This window comes from Aulonocara sp. 'chitande type north' Nkhata Bay, linkage group LG13, assembly GCF_057382095.1.
Source record: "Aulonocara sp. 'chitande type north' Nkhata Bay isolate Kocher_YH1m ecotype deep benthic linkage group LG13, A_spYH_male_GT1.1, whole genome shotgun sequence".
Lineage (NCBI taxonomy): Eukaryota > Metazoa > Chordata > Actinopteri > Cichliformes > Cichlidae > Aulonocara > Aulonocara sp. 'chitande type north' Nkhata Bay.
Genome location: NC_141356.1, coordinates 237,572 through 252,944, shown reverse-complemented (window position 1 = coordinate 252,944; position 15,373 = coordinate 237,572). Strand labels below are relative to the sequence as shown.

The 15,373-nt window shown below is 39.7% G+C and overlaps 1 protein-coding gene across 1 annotated transcript in view; it reads left to right on the top strand.

The window, feature by feature from the left end:
- The window catches only part of col13a1 (collagen, type XIII, alpha 1), a 71,236-nt gene extending 56,094 nt beyond the window's left edge, over positions 1-15,142 (top strand). Inside the window, exons 34-35 of the mRNA XM_086258171.1 lie at positions 6,802-6,840; positions 6,943-15,142. Of these exons, the coding sequence (XP_086114297.1) occupies positions 6,802-6,840; positions 6,943-6,945 (42 nt within the window). The 3' untranslated portion in view covers positions 6,946-15,142. The remainder of the gene's footprint in view (positions 1-6,801; positions 6,841-6,942) is intronic.
- The last annotated feature ends 231 nt before the right edge of the window (positions 15,143-15,373 follow it).

Below are 15,373 nucleotides of genomic sequence, written 5' to 3'. Positions count from 1 at the left end.
AGGAGCAGTAATACTACATAAATGATAAATTAGGCATTACTAATACCTTAGTAATGCTTAATAGTGTGACATTATTATAAAATACTACTGAAAAAGAAAGACATTCATGAGAGCAAAGATGCTTGAGACTGGATCACAGCTATGATTGAGGAACTTTTCTTCCAGGTCCCAGACAGACAGGAAACAGGCAGCCACAGAGACACCAAAGTATTCCCACTCCACGCTGAACTTTCTTCCTGCACCTTCACCTCTGCAGCTTTGTAGTAAAGAAAGTTAGACAGTTCAGCATAGACTAGCTATAGGCAAGAGCTTCTAATACTAAATCAAAATCAATAGCATACCTACTGTCAGATTTCTCTCTGGTGTTATTTTATCCATTATGTCCATCAGCACTGTTGGCTCTGTTCTTCCAGCCATGGTGCACTGGTTGTTTTGAACATGCAAAGCAATCAAAGACTGGGGAAGATGCTGATGGTCTGCTCTACTTGTACCAGTCAGATACTCTTAGTGAAATGTTAGAGAACATTAACCTCTGCATTAGAATCAGAGAAACCATTTCCTTGCAAGTCCATATCAGTGAGCCCGGTTCCTGTCAGTCTCAGGTTTCCTGCATGTTTAGGAAACTGAAGTCAGTGACATCGTGGAGAAACATCGAGATCTTCCTGCCATTAAGCAGTGGAGGGAAAACACTCTTCTGCTGCACGAGCTGCAAAACTCTTTTTTTAAATGGCTGATTTCACAAACAGGGTTTCCGAGGCATTAAAGGGGAAAAAGGTGAACCGGGCTTGCCAGGCCTGGACGGGCTGGATGCCCCTTGCCCTGTGGTATGGTGCTCTTTCTTTCCCTTTACTAGCATGCCTTTAGCTACCCTCAACCACACTCCTCTTTATGGATCCTACAGTGCATCGCTGTAAACAACAATATGCACTTTTGCATGATAGTTTAAATTTATTGTAATCAACTCACTGCTTCCTCTACAATATGGTGAGACAACATAACATAATCAAGAGTGATTATAACGACTAAAAACCTTTGAAACATAACATCACGTACAATTGTGACTAATACACCAACCTCGGATCTAAAACCTTCACAGTGTTATTTTCAAATATAGTAATGCCTTTAGTCATGGTTTCTTACACTGTTTCTTGCATGGGGCACTATTCTTCCCTATCTACAAGGCAATAGACTACCACAGGGAGTGAAAACCAGCCACAGGGGCCAGTAGCCACCATGTGCTATTTCCAAGCCCGGATACATGGGCAGGGTTGCATCAGAAAGGCATCCATTCTTTATGATCCACAAACATGTGGATTTAGTGTGTCCTCTACACAGGAGACTTGTTGATGGAATATAATCCTGGCTTAATTTTCATTTTCTAAAATATTTAAAAGTAGAATGGGAGGCAAAGCCTTCAAATTTCAGACCCCTCTTCTGTGGAACCAGCTCCCAGATTGGATTCGGGAGACAGAGGATATAGTAAGGGCTTTCTTACACTGCAATGGGTCTAGGCTACTTCCCATGATGCATGGAGTGTTTCAGTGTTTCTTGTTATCTCACCTTTTTCACTCTCTATGTGCTCACACACCGCTCTCCATCTAATTATTAGTTCTTATTAATCTCTGGCTGTCTTTCCCATCGTGTCTTATTTCTTTCCTGTCACCCCCAACTGATCCCAGCAGATGGCCGCCCCTCTCTGAGCCTGGTTCTACTGAAGGTTTCTTCCTGTTAAAAGGGAGTTTTTCCTTCCCACTGTCATCAAGTTCTTTCTAAAAGGGGGTTGTTTGATATTTGGGGTTTTCTATTATTGTAGGGTCTCTATCTTACAACCCTAAGTCCCTTGGGGTGACTGCTGGTGATGAGGTTCAGAACTGAATTGAATTAAATACAGGATAGTATTCAAGGGATAGGTTCAAGGTAGGGGTGAGATCAGCAGTGATGGGCTCTGAGCCGCTTGTTATTTGCAGTGGTGATGGAAAGGTTGACAGGTGAGCAGGCAGGAGTCTGTCTCTGACTGTGATGATTGTAGACATGATCTACAGTGAGAGGAAGGATTTATTCACTGGAGGGAAAATACATGAATTCTCTAGTACTAAGTTGAAGTCCATGTATGTGAATGAGGGGAGACAGGTGAAAAAGAGTAAAGAAAAGAGATTTGCTAATCTGTTTATTTAATGTAGTCATGAATCTGTTAATCTGTAAAGCAAACTGATTAGGTCTTCTTGATTGCCTTTCCACAGGTAAGGCTTAGACTTTATTATAAAATCTACAGGGTGAGCCAGTTATATGGATACACCGTAATAACATGGGAATGGTTGGTGATATTAACTCATTCACTGCCATTGACGTCTATAGCCGTCAATTGCAGTGAATGAGTCAATGGGTTTAACTCATTCACTGCCAATGGCTGGCAGTGAATGAGTTAAAGTCCTGTTTGTGGCACATTAGTATATGTGAGGGGGCAAACTCCTCAAGATGGGTGGTGACCATGGTGGCCATTTAGAAGTCGGCCATCTTGAATACAACTTTTGTTTTTTCAATAGGAAGAGGGCCATGTGACACATCAAACTTATTGGTAATGTCACAAGAAAAACAATGGTGTGCTTGGTTTCAACGTAACTTTATTCTTTCATGAGTTATTTATAAGTTTCTGACCACTTATAAAATGTGTTCAATGTGCTGCCCATTGTGTTGGATTGTCAATGCAACCCTCTTCTCCCACTCTTCACACACTGATAGCAACACCGCAGGAGAAATGCCAGCACAGGCATCCAGTATCCGTAGTTTCAGGTGCTGCACATCTCGTATCTTCACACCATAGACAATTGCCTTCAGATGACCCCAAAGATAAAAGTCTAAGGGGGTCAGATCGGGAGTCCTTGGGGGCCATTTAACTGGCCCACAATCACCAATCCACTTTCCAGGAAACTGTTCATCTAGGAATGCTCGGACCTGGCACCCATAATGTGGTGGTGCACCATGTTGCTGGAAAAACTCAGGGAACGTGCCAGCTTCAGTGCATAAAGAGGGAAACACATCATCATGTAGCAATTTCAAATATCCAGTGGCCTTGAGGCTTCCATTGATGAAGAATGGACCCACTATCGTTGTGCCCCATATACCACACCAAACCATCACTTTTGTTGGTCCAACAGTCTTGGAGGGATCCATCCAATGTGGGTTAGTGTCAGACCAATAGTGGTGGTTTTGTTTGTTAACTTCACCATTCACATAAAAGTTTGCCTCATCACTGAACAAAATCTTCTGCGTGCACTGAGGGTCCTGTTCCAATTTTTGTTTTGCCCATTCTGCAAATTCTGTGCGCCAATCTGGGTCATCCTCGTTGAGATGCTGCAGCAGCTGGAGTTTGTAAGGGTGCCATTTGTGAGTAGCTAATATCTGCCGAAGGGACGTTCGCCTAATGCCACTCTCCCGTGACATGCGGAGAGTGCTGCGCTGTGGGCTCTTGCTGAATGAAGCTAGGACAGCCACTGATGTTTCTTCATTAGTTTTCTTGCATCCACATTTTGGCAAATCCAACACTGAACCATATGTCTGTGAAGGTTCTCAGTCATCCAGGTCATCGTAGTCAAAGTAGCTTGCAAAGAAAAGCGTCTGGACTTCTTTAAGTTGCTTGAAGACGTTTCACCTCTCATCCGAGAAGCTTCTTCAGTTCTAAGGTCAAATGGTGGAGAGTCCCAGATATAAACCTAGTGGGAGTGACCCCCCACAGAGGGACAAAAGGACCCCCTGATGATCCTCTAATCGCCTGAGCCAAGGTGTGAAATTGGGTGTGGGACCCAATCAGCCAGAGTTTCGGGTGTGTTCATTGTGAAACCTGGCCCCACCTTATCATGCGAATTCCTGAGGTCAGATGGCCCAGGATGTGAGTGGGCGTTAAGGCGTCAGGGAAGGGATCTCAAAACTGGATTATAGATGGCAGAGAGTTGGTGTCGTAAACCCCCGCCTCTGTTCAAAGATGGTCGCTCACAGTGGACATAGATGGCTTCTTTCACTCCTCTTTCAAACCATCTGTCCTCTCTGTCCAAAATGTGAACATTGGCATCCTCGAAAGAGTGTCCTTTATCCTTAAGATGCAGATGGACTGCTGAGTCTTGTCCTGTGGAGGTGGCTCTTCTGTGTTGTGCCATGCGCTTGTGAAGTGGCTGTTTGGTCTCTCCAATGTAGAGGTCTGAGCATTCCTCGCTGCACTGTACAGCATACACCACATTGTTAAGTTTGTGTTTTGGCGTTTTGTCTTTCGGGTGAACCAGTTTCTGTCTGAGTGTGTTGCTGGGTCTGAAATACACTGGGATGTCATGCTTGGAGAAAACTCTCCTCCTTTTTCTGATACACCGGCTACATAGGGGATGACAATGTTGTTGCGTCTGTCCTTCTTATCCTCCTTCGCTGGTGTCTGGTCTTCTTTTCTGTGCCTCTTTGCTGACTTTGAGAACGCCCATTTAGGATAGCCGCACGTTTTGAGTGCTTCCTTTACATGTGTGTGTTCCTTCTTTTTTCCTTCAGGCTTAGAGGGAACATGTTCTGCCCGGTGGTGTAGGGTCCTAATTACTCCAAGTTTGTGTTCCAGAGGGTGATGGGATTCAAAAAGGAGGTACTGGTCCATGTGTGTGGGCTTCCGGTAAACTTCGATGTTGAGTTTGCCGTTCTCTTCAATGTGCACAGCGCAGTCCAGGAAAGGCAAACAGTCGTCCTTTGTGTCTTCCCTGGTGAACTTGATGTTCTTATCCACAGCGTTAATGTGCGCAGTGAAGGATTCCACTTCTTGTGTCTTGATTTTGACCCAGGTGTCGTCCACATATCTGTACCAGTGGCTGGGTACTCTTCCTTTGAAAGAGCCAAGAGCCTTCCTTTCCACTTCCTCCATGTAAAGGTTGGCTACAATAGGTGACACGGGGGAGCCCATGGCACAGCCATGTTTTTGTCTGTAAAAGCCTTCGTTGTACTTGAAATATGTAGTGGTGAGGCAGAGGTCTAACAGTGTGCAGATTTGATCGGGTGTGAAGTTGGTCCTGTCCTCCAAGGAGCTGTCTTCTTGTAGTCGTTTTCTGACAGTCTCCACGGCCTCCGTGGTGGGTATGCAAGTGAAGAGAGAGACTACATCAAAGGACACCATGGTTTCATCTGGATCCTCTGCCATCTATAATCCAGTTTTGAGATCCCTTCCCAGACGCCTTAACGCCCACTCACATCCTGGGCCATCTGACCTCAGGAATTCGCATGATAAGGTGGGGCCAGGTTTCACAATGAACACACCCGAAACTCTGGCTGATTGGGTCCCACACCCAATTTCACACCTTGGCTCAGGCGATTAGAGGATCATCAGGGGGTCCTTTTGTCCCTCTGTGGGGGGTCACTCCCACTAGGTTTATATCTGGGACTCTCCACCATTTGACCTTAGAACTGAAGAAGCTTCTCGGATGAGAGGTGAAACGTCTTCAAGCAACTTAAAGAAGTCCAGACGCTTTTCTTTGCAAGCTACTTTGACAACACTGAACCAGTTTCACGAAACTTAGCAAGCAGTTTGCTAGCTGTAGCATGGGAGATGGGTGTCTTGTATTGAAATCTGCTGCAATGACCTCGTTACTGCGTTCACCAGATATCAACACAATTTCGATCCGCTCCTCACGTGTTAACCTCTTCGACATGTCAATGGCTGTGAACAAAGAGAAACTTGTAAATAACTCATGAAAGAATAAAGTTACGTTGAAACCAAGCACACCACTGTTTTTATTGTGACATTACCAATAAGTTTGATGTGTCACATGACCCTGTTCCTATTGGAAAAACAAAAGTTGTATCCAAGATGGCCGACTTCTAAATGGCCACCATGGTCACCACCCATCTTGAGGAGTTTGCCCCCTCACATATACTAATGTGCCACAAACAGGACTTTAATATCACCAACCATTCCCATGTTATTACGGTGTATCCATATAAATGGCCCACCCTGTATTATTCCTTTCACAGTCTGACAACTGAAAAGGCTCAGTCTGAATCACAGCAGCCCGTGTGTTAAAGCAAATATATCTCTAAGTATAGAGGCACCTAAAATTCTTGGTTTTCCTTTTTGTGAAGGAGACATCAAAGTTTTATCTGTCACATACTTTTGGAAAAAAAATTGGGAATCGGTGAAATATTAGGTATGTCCCAATTCATAGGCCGCATCCTTCTGAGGCCGCATTTGTAGGCCTATTACGTCACAGCAACACGACAAGAGCTGTCCAAATTCGGCCCATGAAGACCGCAAAGGCCAGGTCCTCTGAAGGATGCGGCCTATGAATTGGGAAATAGCTGTTGACTTTACCTGCTTATTGTAGCAAAAGTCTGTAAATGCCATAATATGCATGGTTGTTGCTATGGTGATAGTGTTTTTCTGTACAACTTGCAACAGCTGTAGTCCCAGATTTCATCCTGAAAGGACACACAAATGTAATTTCATCAATGAAAACTGCAGAAATAAATACTGTTTGTACCATGTCAACATATCTCAGGTTGCTTCCGCTCTTCCAGCTGTATTTGTTTCATTAGCATTGATACAAACTCAGTGCTGACATTTATAATTCTTCACAGAATAGCTATTGTTCAGGTTTAAACTATTTAGATGTAATTATAGAGTCGTTTTCAGGCCTGAAGGAATCTACAAAATCTGCATGAGTTGCACTTGTAGAATGCTGGGTGGTCAAAATGTGTTTTTATTTTCATATAATTGTAAAATGATTCAATATACTGTCCATTGTTGCTTCTAATATTGTCTCTTTTTTACTCTACATGTTCCAGGGAGATGATGGTTTACCTGTACCTGGATGTTGGAATAAAGTACGTTTGTCACAGCATTGTGTTTTTGCCTGACATGCTAACTTCATGGGGAACATTGTGTGACCTAACAACTAACATTTTGCCTTTTGTTTTTCCTTGCAGTGACGATAACTTTGGAATGGCTTGTGTGATGTACATAGGATATTTATTTTTTTTACTATTACTATTCTATTATACATGGAAAAAATAAATATATATGGCAATTTTGTACATATTGTTTATTTTAATAAATATGACGGTGTGTATGTAATGTTTTTTATATATCTATGCATTGTTTTATATGATTGGCTAAGAAAAATGATAATGTGACTGAATTTGCATTTTGTGAAGAGAATAATGCTCTTTAACTTATTGCATTATGTTTTGCTCTATTGTGATAGACCATGCTGCACTGGGATGTGGGGCTGGCAACATTTCTAATTTAGCCTTGGAAAGTCTTGGTTGAACTCTCCTCTGACAAAGTGTTGAAAACTATAATAATGAGAGCAAGCGCTGCATATAGACTAGTTTAAATTTTACTATATGTTCACACAGGGACAGGAAGCTATTTTAAATGTGCACTTTGAATTTTAGACTGTTGTGCTCATATTAAACCGAAGAACATGAAGACATAAGAGATCAATCTCATGTTTGTCCAGTAACTACTATACTGCAGTGTCACATATTCACTTCCAGCTTTCCTAGGCATGCTGACCACCACAACTCACACTGTAGGGGATACAGTGTGAGTAGATACAAGCTGAAAAAATGATAAATAACTCTAAATATGTTTTATATTTTAGATCCCACCCCTTGCCTCGCTGAAAGCCCTGCATACCCTTGGCCCTTGGCTCAATGAACTTCATGATGTAGTCACCCAAAATGGTTTCACTTCACAGGTGTGCCTTGTCAGGGTTCATTTGTGGAATTTCTTGCCTTCCTTATGAGGTTGGGACCATCAGTTGTGTTGTGCAGAAGTCAGGTTGGTGCATGGCTGACAGCTCTATTTGACAGAACCAATCAGTTAAGTAAAGAGAAACAACAGTCCATCATTACTTTAAGAACTGAAGGTCAGTCAGTCCGGAACATTGCTAAGACTCTGCAGTCACAAAAACCATCAAGTACTATGACGAAACTGGCTCACATGAGGACCGCCCCAGGAAAGGCAGACCAAGAGTCCCCTCTACTGCTCGGGAAAGAAACACAAGGAATGGACATTAGACCAGTGGAAATCTGTGCTTTTGTCTGATGAGTCCAAATTCAGGCACAATGAACCCGCATGGCTACCACAGCATCCTGCAGTGACATGCCATCCCATCATGTATTCTCTAACAGGGACAATGACCCCAAACACACCTCTAGGCTGTGTCAGAGCTATTTGACCAATAAGGACAGTGATGGAGTGCTGCACCAGATGGCCTGGCCTCCACAGTCACCTGACCTAAACCCAGTGGAGATGGTTTGGAATGAGATGGAGCGCAGAGTGAAGGCAAAAGGACCAACTAGTGCTCAGCATCTCTGGGAACTCCTTCAAGACTGTTGGGAAACCATTTCAGGTGACGACCTCATGAAGCTCATGGAGAGAACGCCAAGAGTGAGCAAAGCAGTAGTCAAAGCAAAGCGTGGCTATTAGGAAGAATCTACAATATAAAAAAAGTTTTATTTAATACTATTTTGTTTACTATATAATTCCATATTATGTAGTAAACACAAAGGAGAGTGTAACTACCATGATGTCAGCCCGTGAGGTTTGACTCTGGGGATACTGTATTTGGAGTGTAAAATTATCAGCTAATCCTAGCAAGTTTTGGTGGGAAGCTGCATTTCGTGTCAGCAGTGTGCTGGCTTTTAGTGCTAAGTAAAGAACATCAATAAAATAGAATTTCACTCACCAAAACAGAAACAACAACTCTTGTAATATGTAACAAGCCATACTGTTTGTTAGAACAAGCTGCTTCACTTGTTTTTTGCTGTGTAGGATCTTAGTATCATTAGCAAGAATGCAATGCAGCTGCCATATATTTTATTAACTGTATGTTTCAAATCAAATTCTCTGCTGTCCTGCATATTATACATGTAGTTTCATATAGTTTAGAAGTGAGCTAAATGAGAGAGAAGCTGTGTATGGGACAATTAACCTGCAGAAGTTGACTCATGTTATCAGACGTTTAACATTTTTAGAAGTTTAAAAAAGGGTGTACTCTAAAAGTATTATGTTATTAAATCGAGAAAATAGCTGTTCTGTCTCTTGCATACATACTGCTACAGTATGAAAAAGTATTTGACCTCTTTGTGATATTTATTTATGTATTTATTTTCATATTTGTCTGTAGACGTGATCAGCCACAGTTGTCTGTATCAGCACACAAATCAAAGCAGCAACAACCATTTGGATAAGCCTTATTTATGTAAATTGAAGTTTTTGTAACTGGCTGGCTCTAAGCTGTAAAATTGGTCATTTTAACAGTCGTTTTGTGGGGAATGATAAACCTTTAAGTCACAGTTTTTTGGCCGGTCTGTGTTGCCGTTCCTATTCAGCTGAAGAGGTCGCCCATTGCATTATATCCAGACCAAACTTTGCAAAGTGATGAGTTCATCAGTTAGGAGATCTAAACGTAGAGTGCTGTTAAACTGTTTTTAAGTTATCCAGTATTGCAAAGTGCTTTTAACACTTATGTCAAGAAAGAGGGCATCAACCAAGATTTTGTAACAATTTTAATTCCAAGAAGATTGATCCTGTAAACTAAATGTCCAATTGCACAACAGGAAAGTAACAGCTCTGTGTTGCTGCTTTGTGTTATTCCTCTACGTTTAGTTCATTCTAAATAGTTTTGTCAAATTCTCCTGTTTTATGACCCTTGGGTTCGGTATCCTAGTGCCGTTTTTTTTCTAGTATTCACCCCAAACATTGCCACTCTCATTTAAGGCTGCTGCTGCTGCAATCTCCTCATAGTCTCATCCTGTTATGAAGAAAGCTGTAACCTTATTGGACAATGTACATCCTTTTTTTTTATTATCCACAAACACTTTTTGTAACAGCTGTTCTCATTAACCTCATTAACAACAGTGAGCGGATGAAATGAATCCATTATATGCTGCTCTTTGACAAAGCTTTGTGTGTGATGTGCTCTGCCTGGATTTGAGGTTGCCATTAGAGATTATTGTTGGATCCTTCCCAGCAAATATTCATTGTGTCATTTTGCTGCACCTAAATTAACTTAGTCACCAGTTAGCCTTGTTTTTGCTCTGATATTTATCATGCATACTTGTGCTCAGATATTTAAAATATTTATTTTGTTCAGTGACAGTCATAATTAAGTTTACATTTATAATGATTTGGACTAAAAATAATTTAAGTGTACCCATTAGTTACAGAGTATCACAATCCAAATGGTAGACCCTGTTTAATCTGCGCTCTAGAGGATTGCATTGTTTTATGTTGTGAGGTTGTTGTTATGTCATTAACTTCAGTGCAATCCAGGTTTGAAGAGGTTTAAAACTGTATGTTAATAAAATACGTGGCATTTTTTACTCAAATTCTATGCTGTCCTACATATTATAAATGTAGATTAGTATAGTTATCATCACAGACGGTAAAGAACCAGCCGCTGCACTTGTTTTTCCTGTAATGTTTGACAGAGGTTAAAGGTAGCCCTTTGCCAGTAAAATAGGGAAAACTGCGTGAGCAAAAAAACAAACGGTATACTCTAAAAGTATTCAATCCAAAAAATTAGCTTTTCTACACTCTTACATACACAGTACTGTGAACAAGTATTTGCATCAAGGTATATTTTGTATAGAACTACAAATGTTTATGTCATCAAGTGTTTGCATTGACATGAGTCATATTTAATGCACGTTGGGCTCAGTGCAGATATACACTAAATTGCCAAAAGTATTTGCTCCACTGCCTACACACACATATATATGACCTTGAGTGACATCCCGTTTGTGGCGGGTGGGATTTGTGGTGTGGCTGCGGGGGAGACTGATACACTCGAGCTCAATCAGGTCATCATGCCTCCTCTGCATAAAAGACAAAAGAACTGGGTCCTGACGTTGTTGTCGTGCAGCTGCAAAATTCCAGCCGAGTGTACAGAGAACAAGCAACCAGAATAAAAGAGTGTGTGAAAAGTGTTAAGATGTGGTCGAGTTCGTTGTTCCCATGCCACAACATTTTTAATCCATAGGGTTTAATATGATGCTTGCTAGCTTCTGCAGCTAAACAGCTTCAACTCTTCTGGGAAGGCTTTCCACAAGGATAAGATGTGTGTTTATATGAGTTTGTGATCATTCTACACAGAAGTGCATGTGTGAGATCAGACACTGACATTGCAGTCTTGCATTTGAGTTCACTGTCTCTGCTGTAATTCATCCCAGTGTTGTTCCATTGGCTTGAGGTCAGGACTTACGTTGTAAACTGGTGTGCAGTCATGTTGAAACAAGAAGGAGCCATCTCCCAACAATTCCCACAAAGTTAGGAGAATTAAATTGTCCAGAATCTTTTGGTATACAGTGGTTCCTTGTTTATCGCGGGAGTTACATTCTTAAAATAACCCGCCATAGGTGAAATCCGCGAAGTAGCCAACTTTAATTTTTTACAATTATTATAGATGTTTTAAGGCTGTAAAACCCCTCACTACACACTTTATACACTTTTCTCAGACAGGAATGAACATTTTCACGCTTTCACTCTTCTTTAAACACTCTCAAAGTTCAAACCTTCGTAGAGAAGTAAGTCCAGTATTATAGAATGAAACCAAAGATCCAACCCTGTTTTCAGTTCCAACTACAAAGAAAGGAAATACAATCTATGTTTGTTTTCAACAGTGTCTTGCAAACAAGTTCAGGACACTAGGTAACACTGTAATATGCCCGGCGACTAACAGCATGATTCCTCTGTAATTAAAAGGAATTTCCGTGTATTTTATTTGAAATTACAATGTAATTATATTTATATACACATAGAGTTAGACCTCTACAATAAGTAGGGAGCAAGTCAGGCTTTTATGGGAAACAAATAATTAAAGTGCTTAGGAAAAGTGCTTAGGAAATTGTGCAGTACTTAAAATTACTTAAGTATGAAATAAATATAATCTAGCAGCTAAATCTAGCTTAATTTTGAGATATTTTACAGGAAATGAGACAAAAATTATACTGTAAGTACTAAAACTATAGGAGAAATGTATATATGCATATACTGACTATTTAGCCACTTTTATGGCTGGAGTAAATCAGAACTTAGGCAGCAGGAAGTAGGGAAGAGATGTCCAGTACATAAGTTCAGTCGAAATGTTAATATTTCTGCTGCTCTGTTATTTTTATTAAAACTGTGCTCATGTTTAAAGGGTCAACATCCTTTCCAACTGGCAAAGAAGTAGCACTACTGCAGATGATCTCCCACAAGCCACCAAAAGGAAAACTTTGGATATAGTGTTTGCAGTTTTTACCCAGTTGGCTTTTCAACTTTTTCCTGCAGGCTGGGCACAGGGCTAGTAGTGTCAGAGACTCTGGTGGCTATGCTCTGCTGAACACAGTAACCTCAAAAAGACTGGATAGTAGAACATTTGCTCCATGGTGTAGTTGGTCATTGAAGTGTTTCTGGACAGAACAGCAATGCGACTATCACAACCACAGAGAGCTAGAGGTCGAGACTTTACCTGCTGATCTGTTCCACTGACTCATCTATTTATCACCTAAAAAAAGCATGGTCACTTGCAATGTGTTGTGTTTGATTTGAAATCATTACCGTAACTGTGATAAAGAATTCAGAGCAGCTCACAGAGCAGATATATGCCATGTGTTTCCATGAAAAACCAAAATGCAAAGGGAGACCCACTTGATGATTCCTTACTGATACTAGTTGACACACTGCCTTTTTAAAAAGAAAATCCCTTTAACTGCAGCTATGACCATTTTTGAATGATTGTGCTGTATGTATGATGTGTGATACCAGCATCGCACATCATGTTTGTTCTCATATATGATATTTTTTACTTTTTTGTATGAACGCCATGTTCACTGCTGTATATGTATGTATTGTACAAGATGAGAATTTAATGTATAAATGTACGTAGCGTGTAAATGGAGTGCATGAATTAAACATCTTTTAAGTAGTGAATACGCATCACAGTTCTGAAAGGGTGGTATTCATATCTTGACTAATGATTTCTTGAGAAATGTATAATTTGTAAAATACTTTGACCTATTGTTTACCAGAAATTACATAATTTTAACATTTGCATCTTCCATATGTCCAGCCCCGTCACTTATTCTGGCTCAGAAAAGTCACATTTGTTACCCATTATATTGAAATGTAATTACTCTTTTTCCATCTAAAAACAACACAGCTTAAATCTTTTTGCTCATTTGTTACTGTACATTGAGATAGCATAAAATGACTTGTCAGCATTTCACCTTCCTGTTATTGTAGTTCAGATGTACAGAAGCATTCCATGTCATCCTGACAGCTGCCATGTAAACAGACTCGGGTCAAAGTCGTATTTTATTTTATGGGGATTTTTCAGTTTTGGAGTTCATTAGTAAAAGAATGATGTTTGATTTTTTTCATTGGGTACAAGTGCACCTGGAAAATTATAGTTATATTTATTAAAATTTAAAACGAAATTATGAATCACGTAGCTTCAATCAATATTATTTTAAACATAAATCATAAGTGTCAACACTACGGAAGCGTAGAGCTGCCATCCAGGCAAAAGAAAATTCGAGCTGTATGACATTATAACATGAAAACTTTATTGTATATACTCACATTTGAACAACATAATATCACATATTAAAACATACATAATTATCACGTTATAACAAAAATGATAACTATATAAATTTTATATTGTAATAATGTGATAATATGTTGTTCAAATGTGAAAAGTATATTGTTAGAACAATAAACTTTTCACGTTATAATGTGATATGGCTCTATTTTTCTTTTGCCTGGCTGGCAGCTCTATGCTTCTATGTAATGCAGCTTCAAAAAAAAAACCAATACTAGTAAAGAAAAGACTTCTATCACATTTATTTCTTTTCTGACAGTGCTGTCTATGAAATAATGTTGTTGTTTCATTTAAATGGGTTAAATATTGTGTTTGTTTTCTTTGGTTGTCAAATAATGTTGTTTATTAGCTAATCATATGCTGTTTTGTTTATTTGATTTTTTTTTTTTTTTGAATTGGTGTTTTATTTATTTAACTGTTTGTCTATTAGATCTGGATCTTTTGTCTAAAACTGCATCCTCCACCAAGTCCATTTTTGCAATCTCCAAATAACCTTCTGGTTGTGCAATGTATATTGTGTATTATATAATCAGTTTTATATGTTTAGTTGCATCATTGGTTTATCTGCTTATAAATCTAATTACATTTGTCCCTTAGCTGTACTTATTAAGGTTTTGTAGACATGCAGCCCCCATCCACATGATGCCCCAGTTATACAGGCCTTTGTACCAGTCACTGACCCCCCGACAACCACCTGTTGCTAGGGAAAATGTGTAATGCCCAACTAGTTTGCAAAACCAGTGGACTTATCTACAAGCTCTGGTTAGCTACTTTCCTAGCTGTAGTGAAACTATGAAGAGGGCAACACAAACAGGAAAGTTGTACCTCCACCCAGTAAGACAACAGTTTTCAGAAACCACTGCCAACCAGTCAGGAAACAAACATTTTCCTCTGGTAATTTGTGACTTTATCAAATCCAGTATCCAGCAGGAACTCTTTGGCAATATGTGCATTACTTAAGATGATACACTTCAATAACCTGATCACTTAAGCTGCAGTGTCCTGAGTTCTCAGCCATAAGGCAGAAGTTATAATTGTTTGATGATTTGTTTAAAAGTACTTGTTCTAATTTATGTTACAGTTTTCAGCTATGTTTTCTTTCAACTTGCATTCAATATGTTTCCCCTTTTTTGTGCTGTAACAGATTTTGTATCTAAAAAATATTTAGCGCTTTCTGTTTTAAGCCTCTACATTTCTGTTTTTTGACTTTATCTGATTTTTTGTTTGCATGGTTTATTCAAAGTACCAATTTATTACTGATACGTTGTTGCAACAAAAGGCTAATGACTAATCTTGTTGCAGGAATTTGTTTTATGCAACATAAGAACAATGTGAACATATACAATACAGGTTTTGATTAACCATCTGTAAGTTCTTCTAGAAAAGCTGAAAAGTAGTACTTTACATGATAAGTGCACAATGCAATTGTTGGCAAAGCTCTAACCCAGCAACATGTGTATGTAACATCTACAGTGGGGCAAAAAAGTATTTAGTCAGCCACCGATTGTGCAAGTTCCCCCACTTAAAATGATGACAGAGGTCAGTAATTTGCACCAGAGGTACACTTCAACTGTGAGAGACAGAATGTGAAAAAAAAATCCATGAATTCACATGGTAGGATTTGTAAAGAATTTATTGGTAAATCAGGGTGGAAAATAAGTATTTGGTCAATAACAAAAATACAACTCAATACTTTGTAACATAACCTTTGTTGGCAATAACAGAGGTCAAACGTTTACTATAGGTCTTTACCAGGTTTG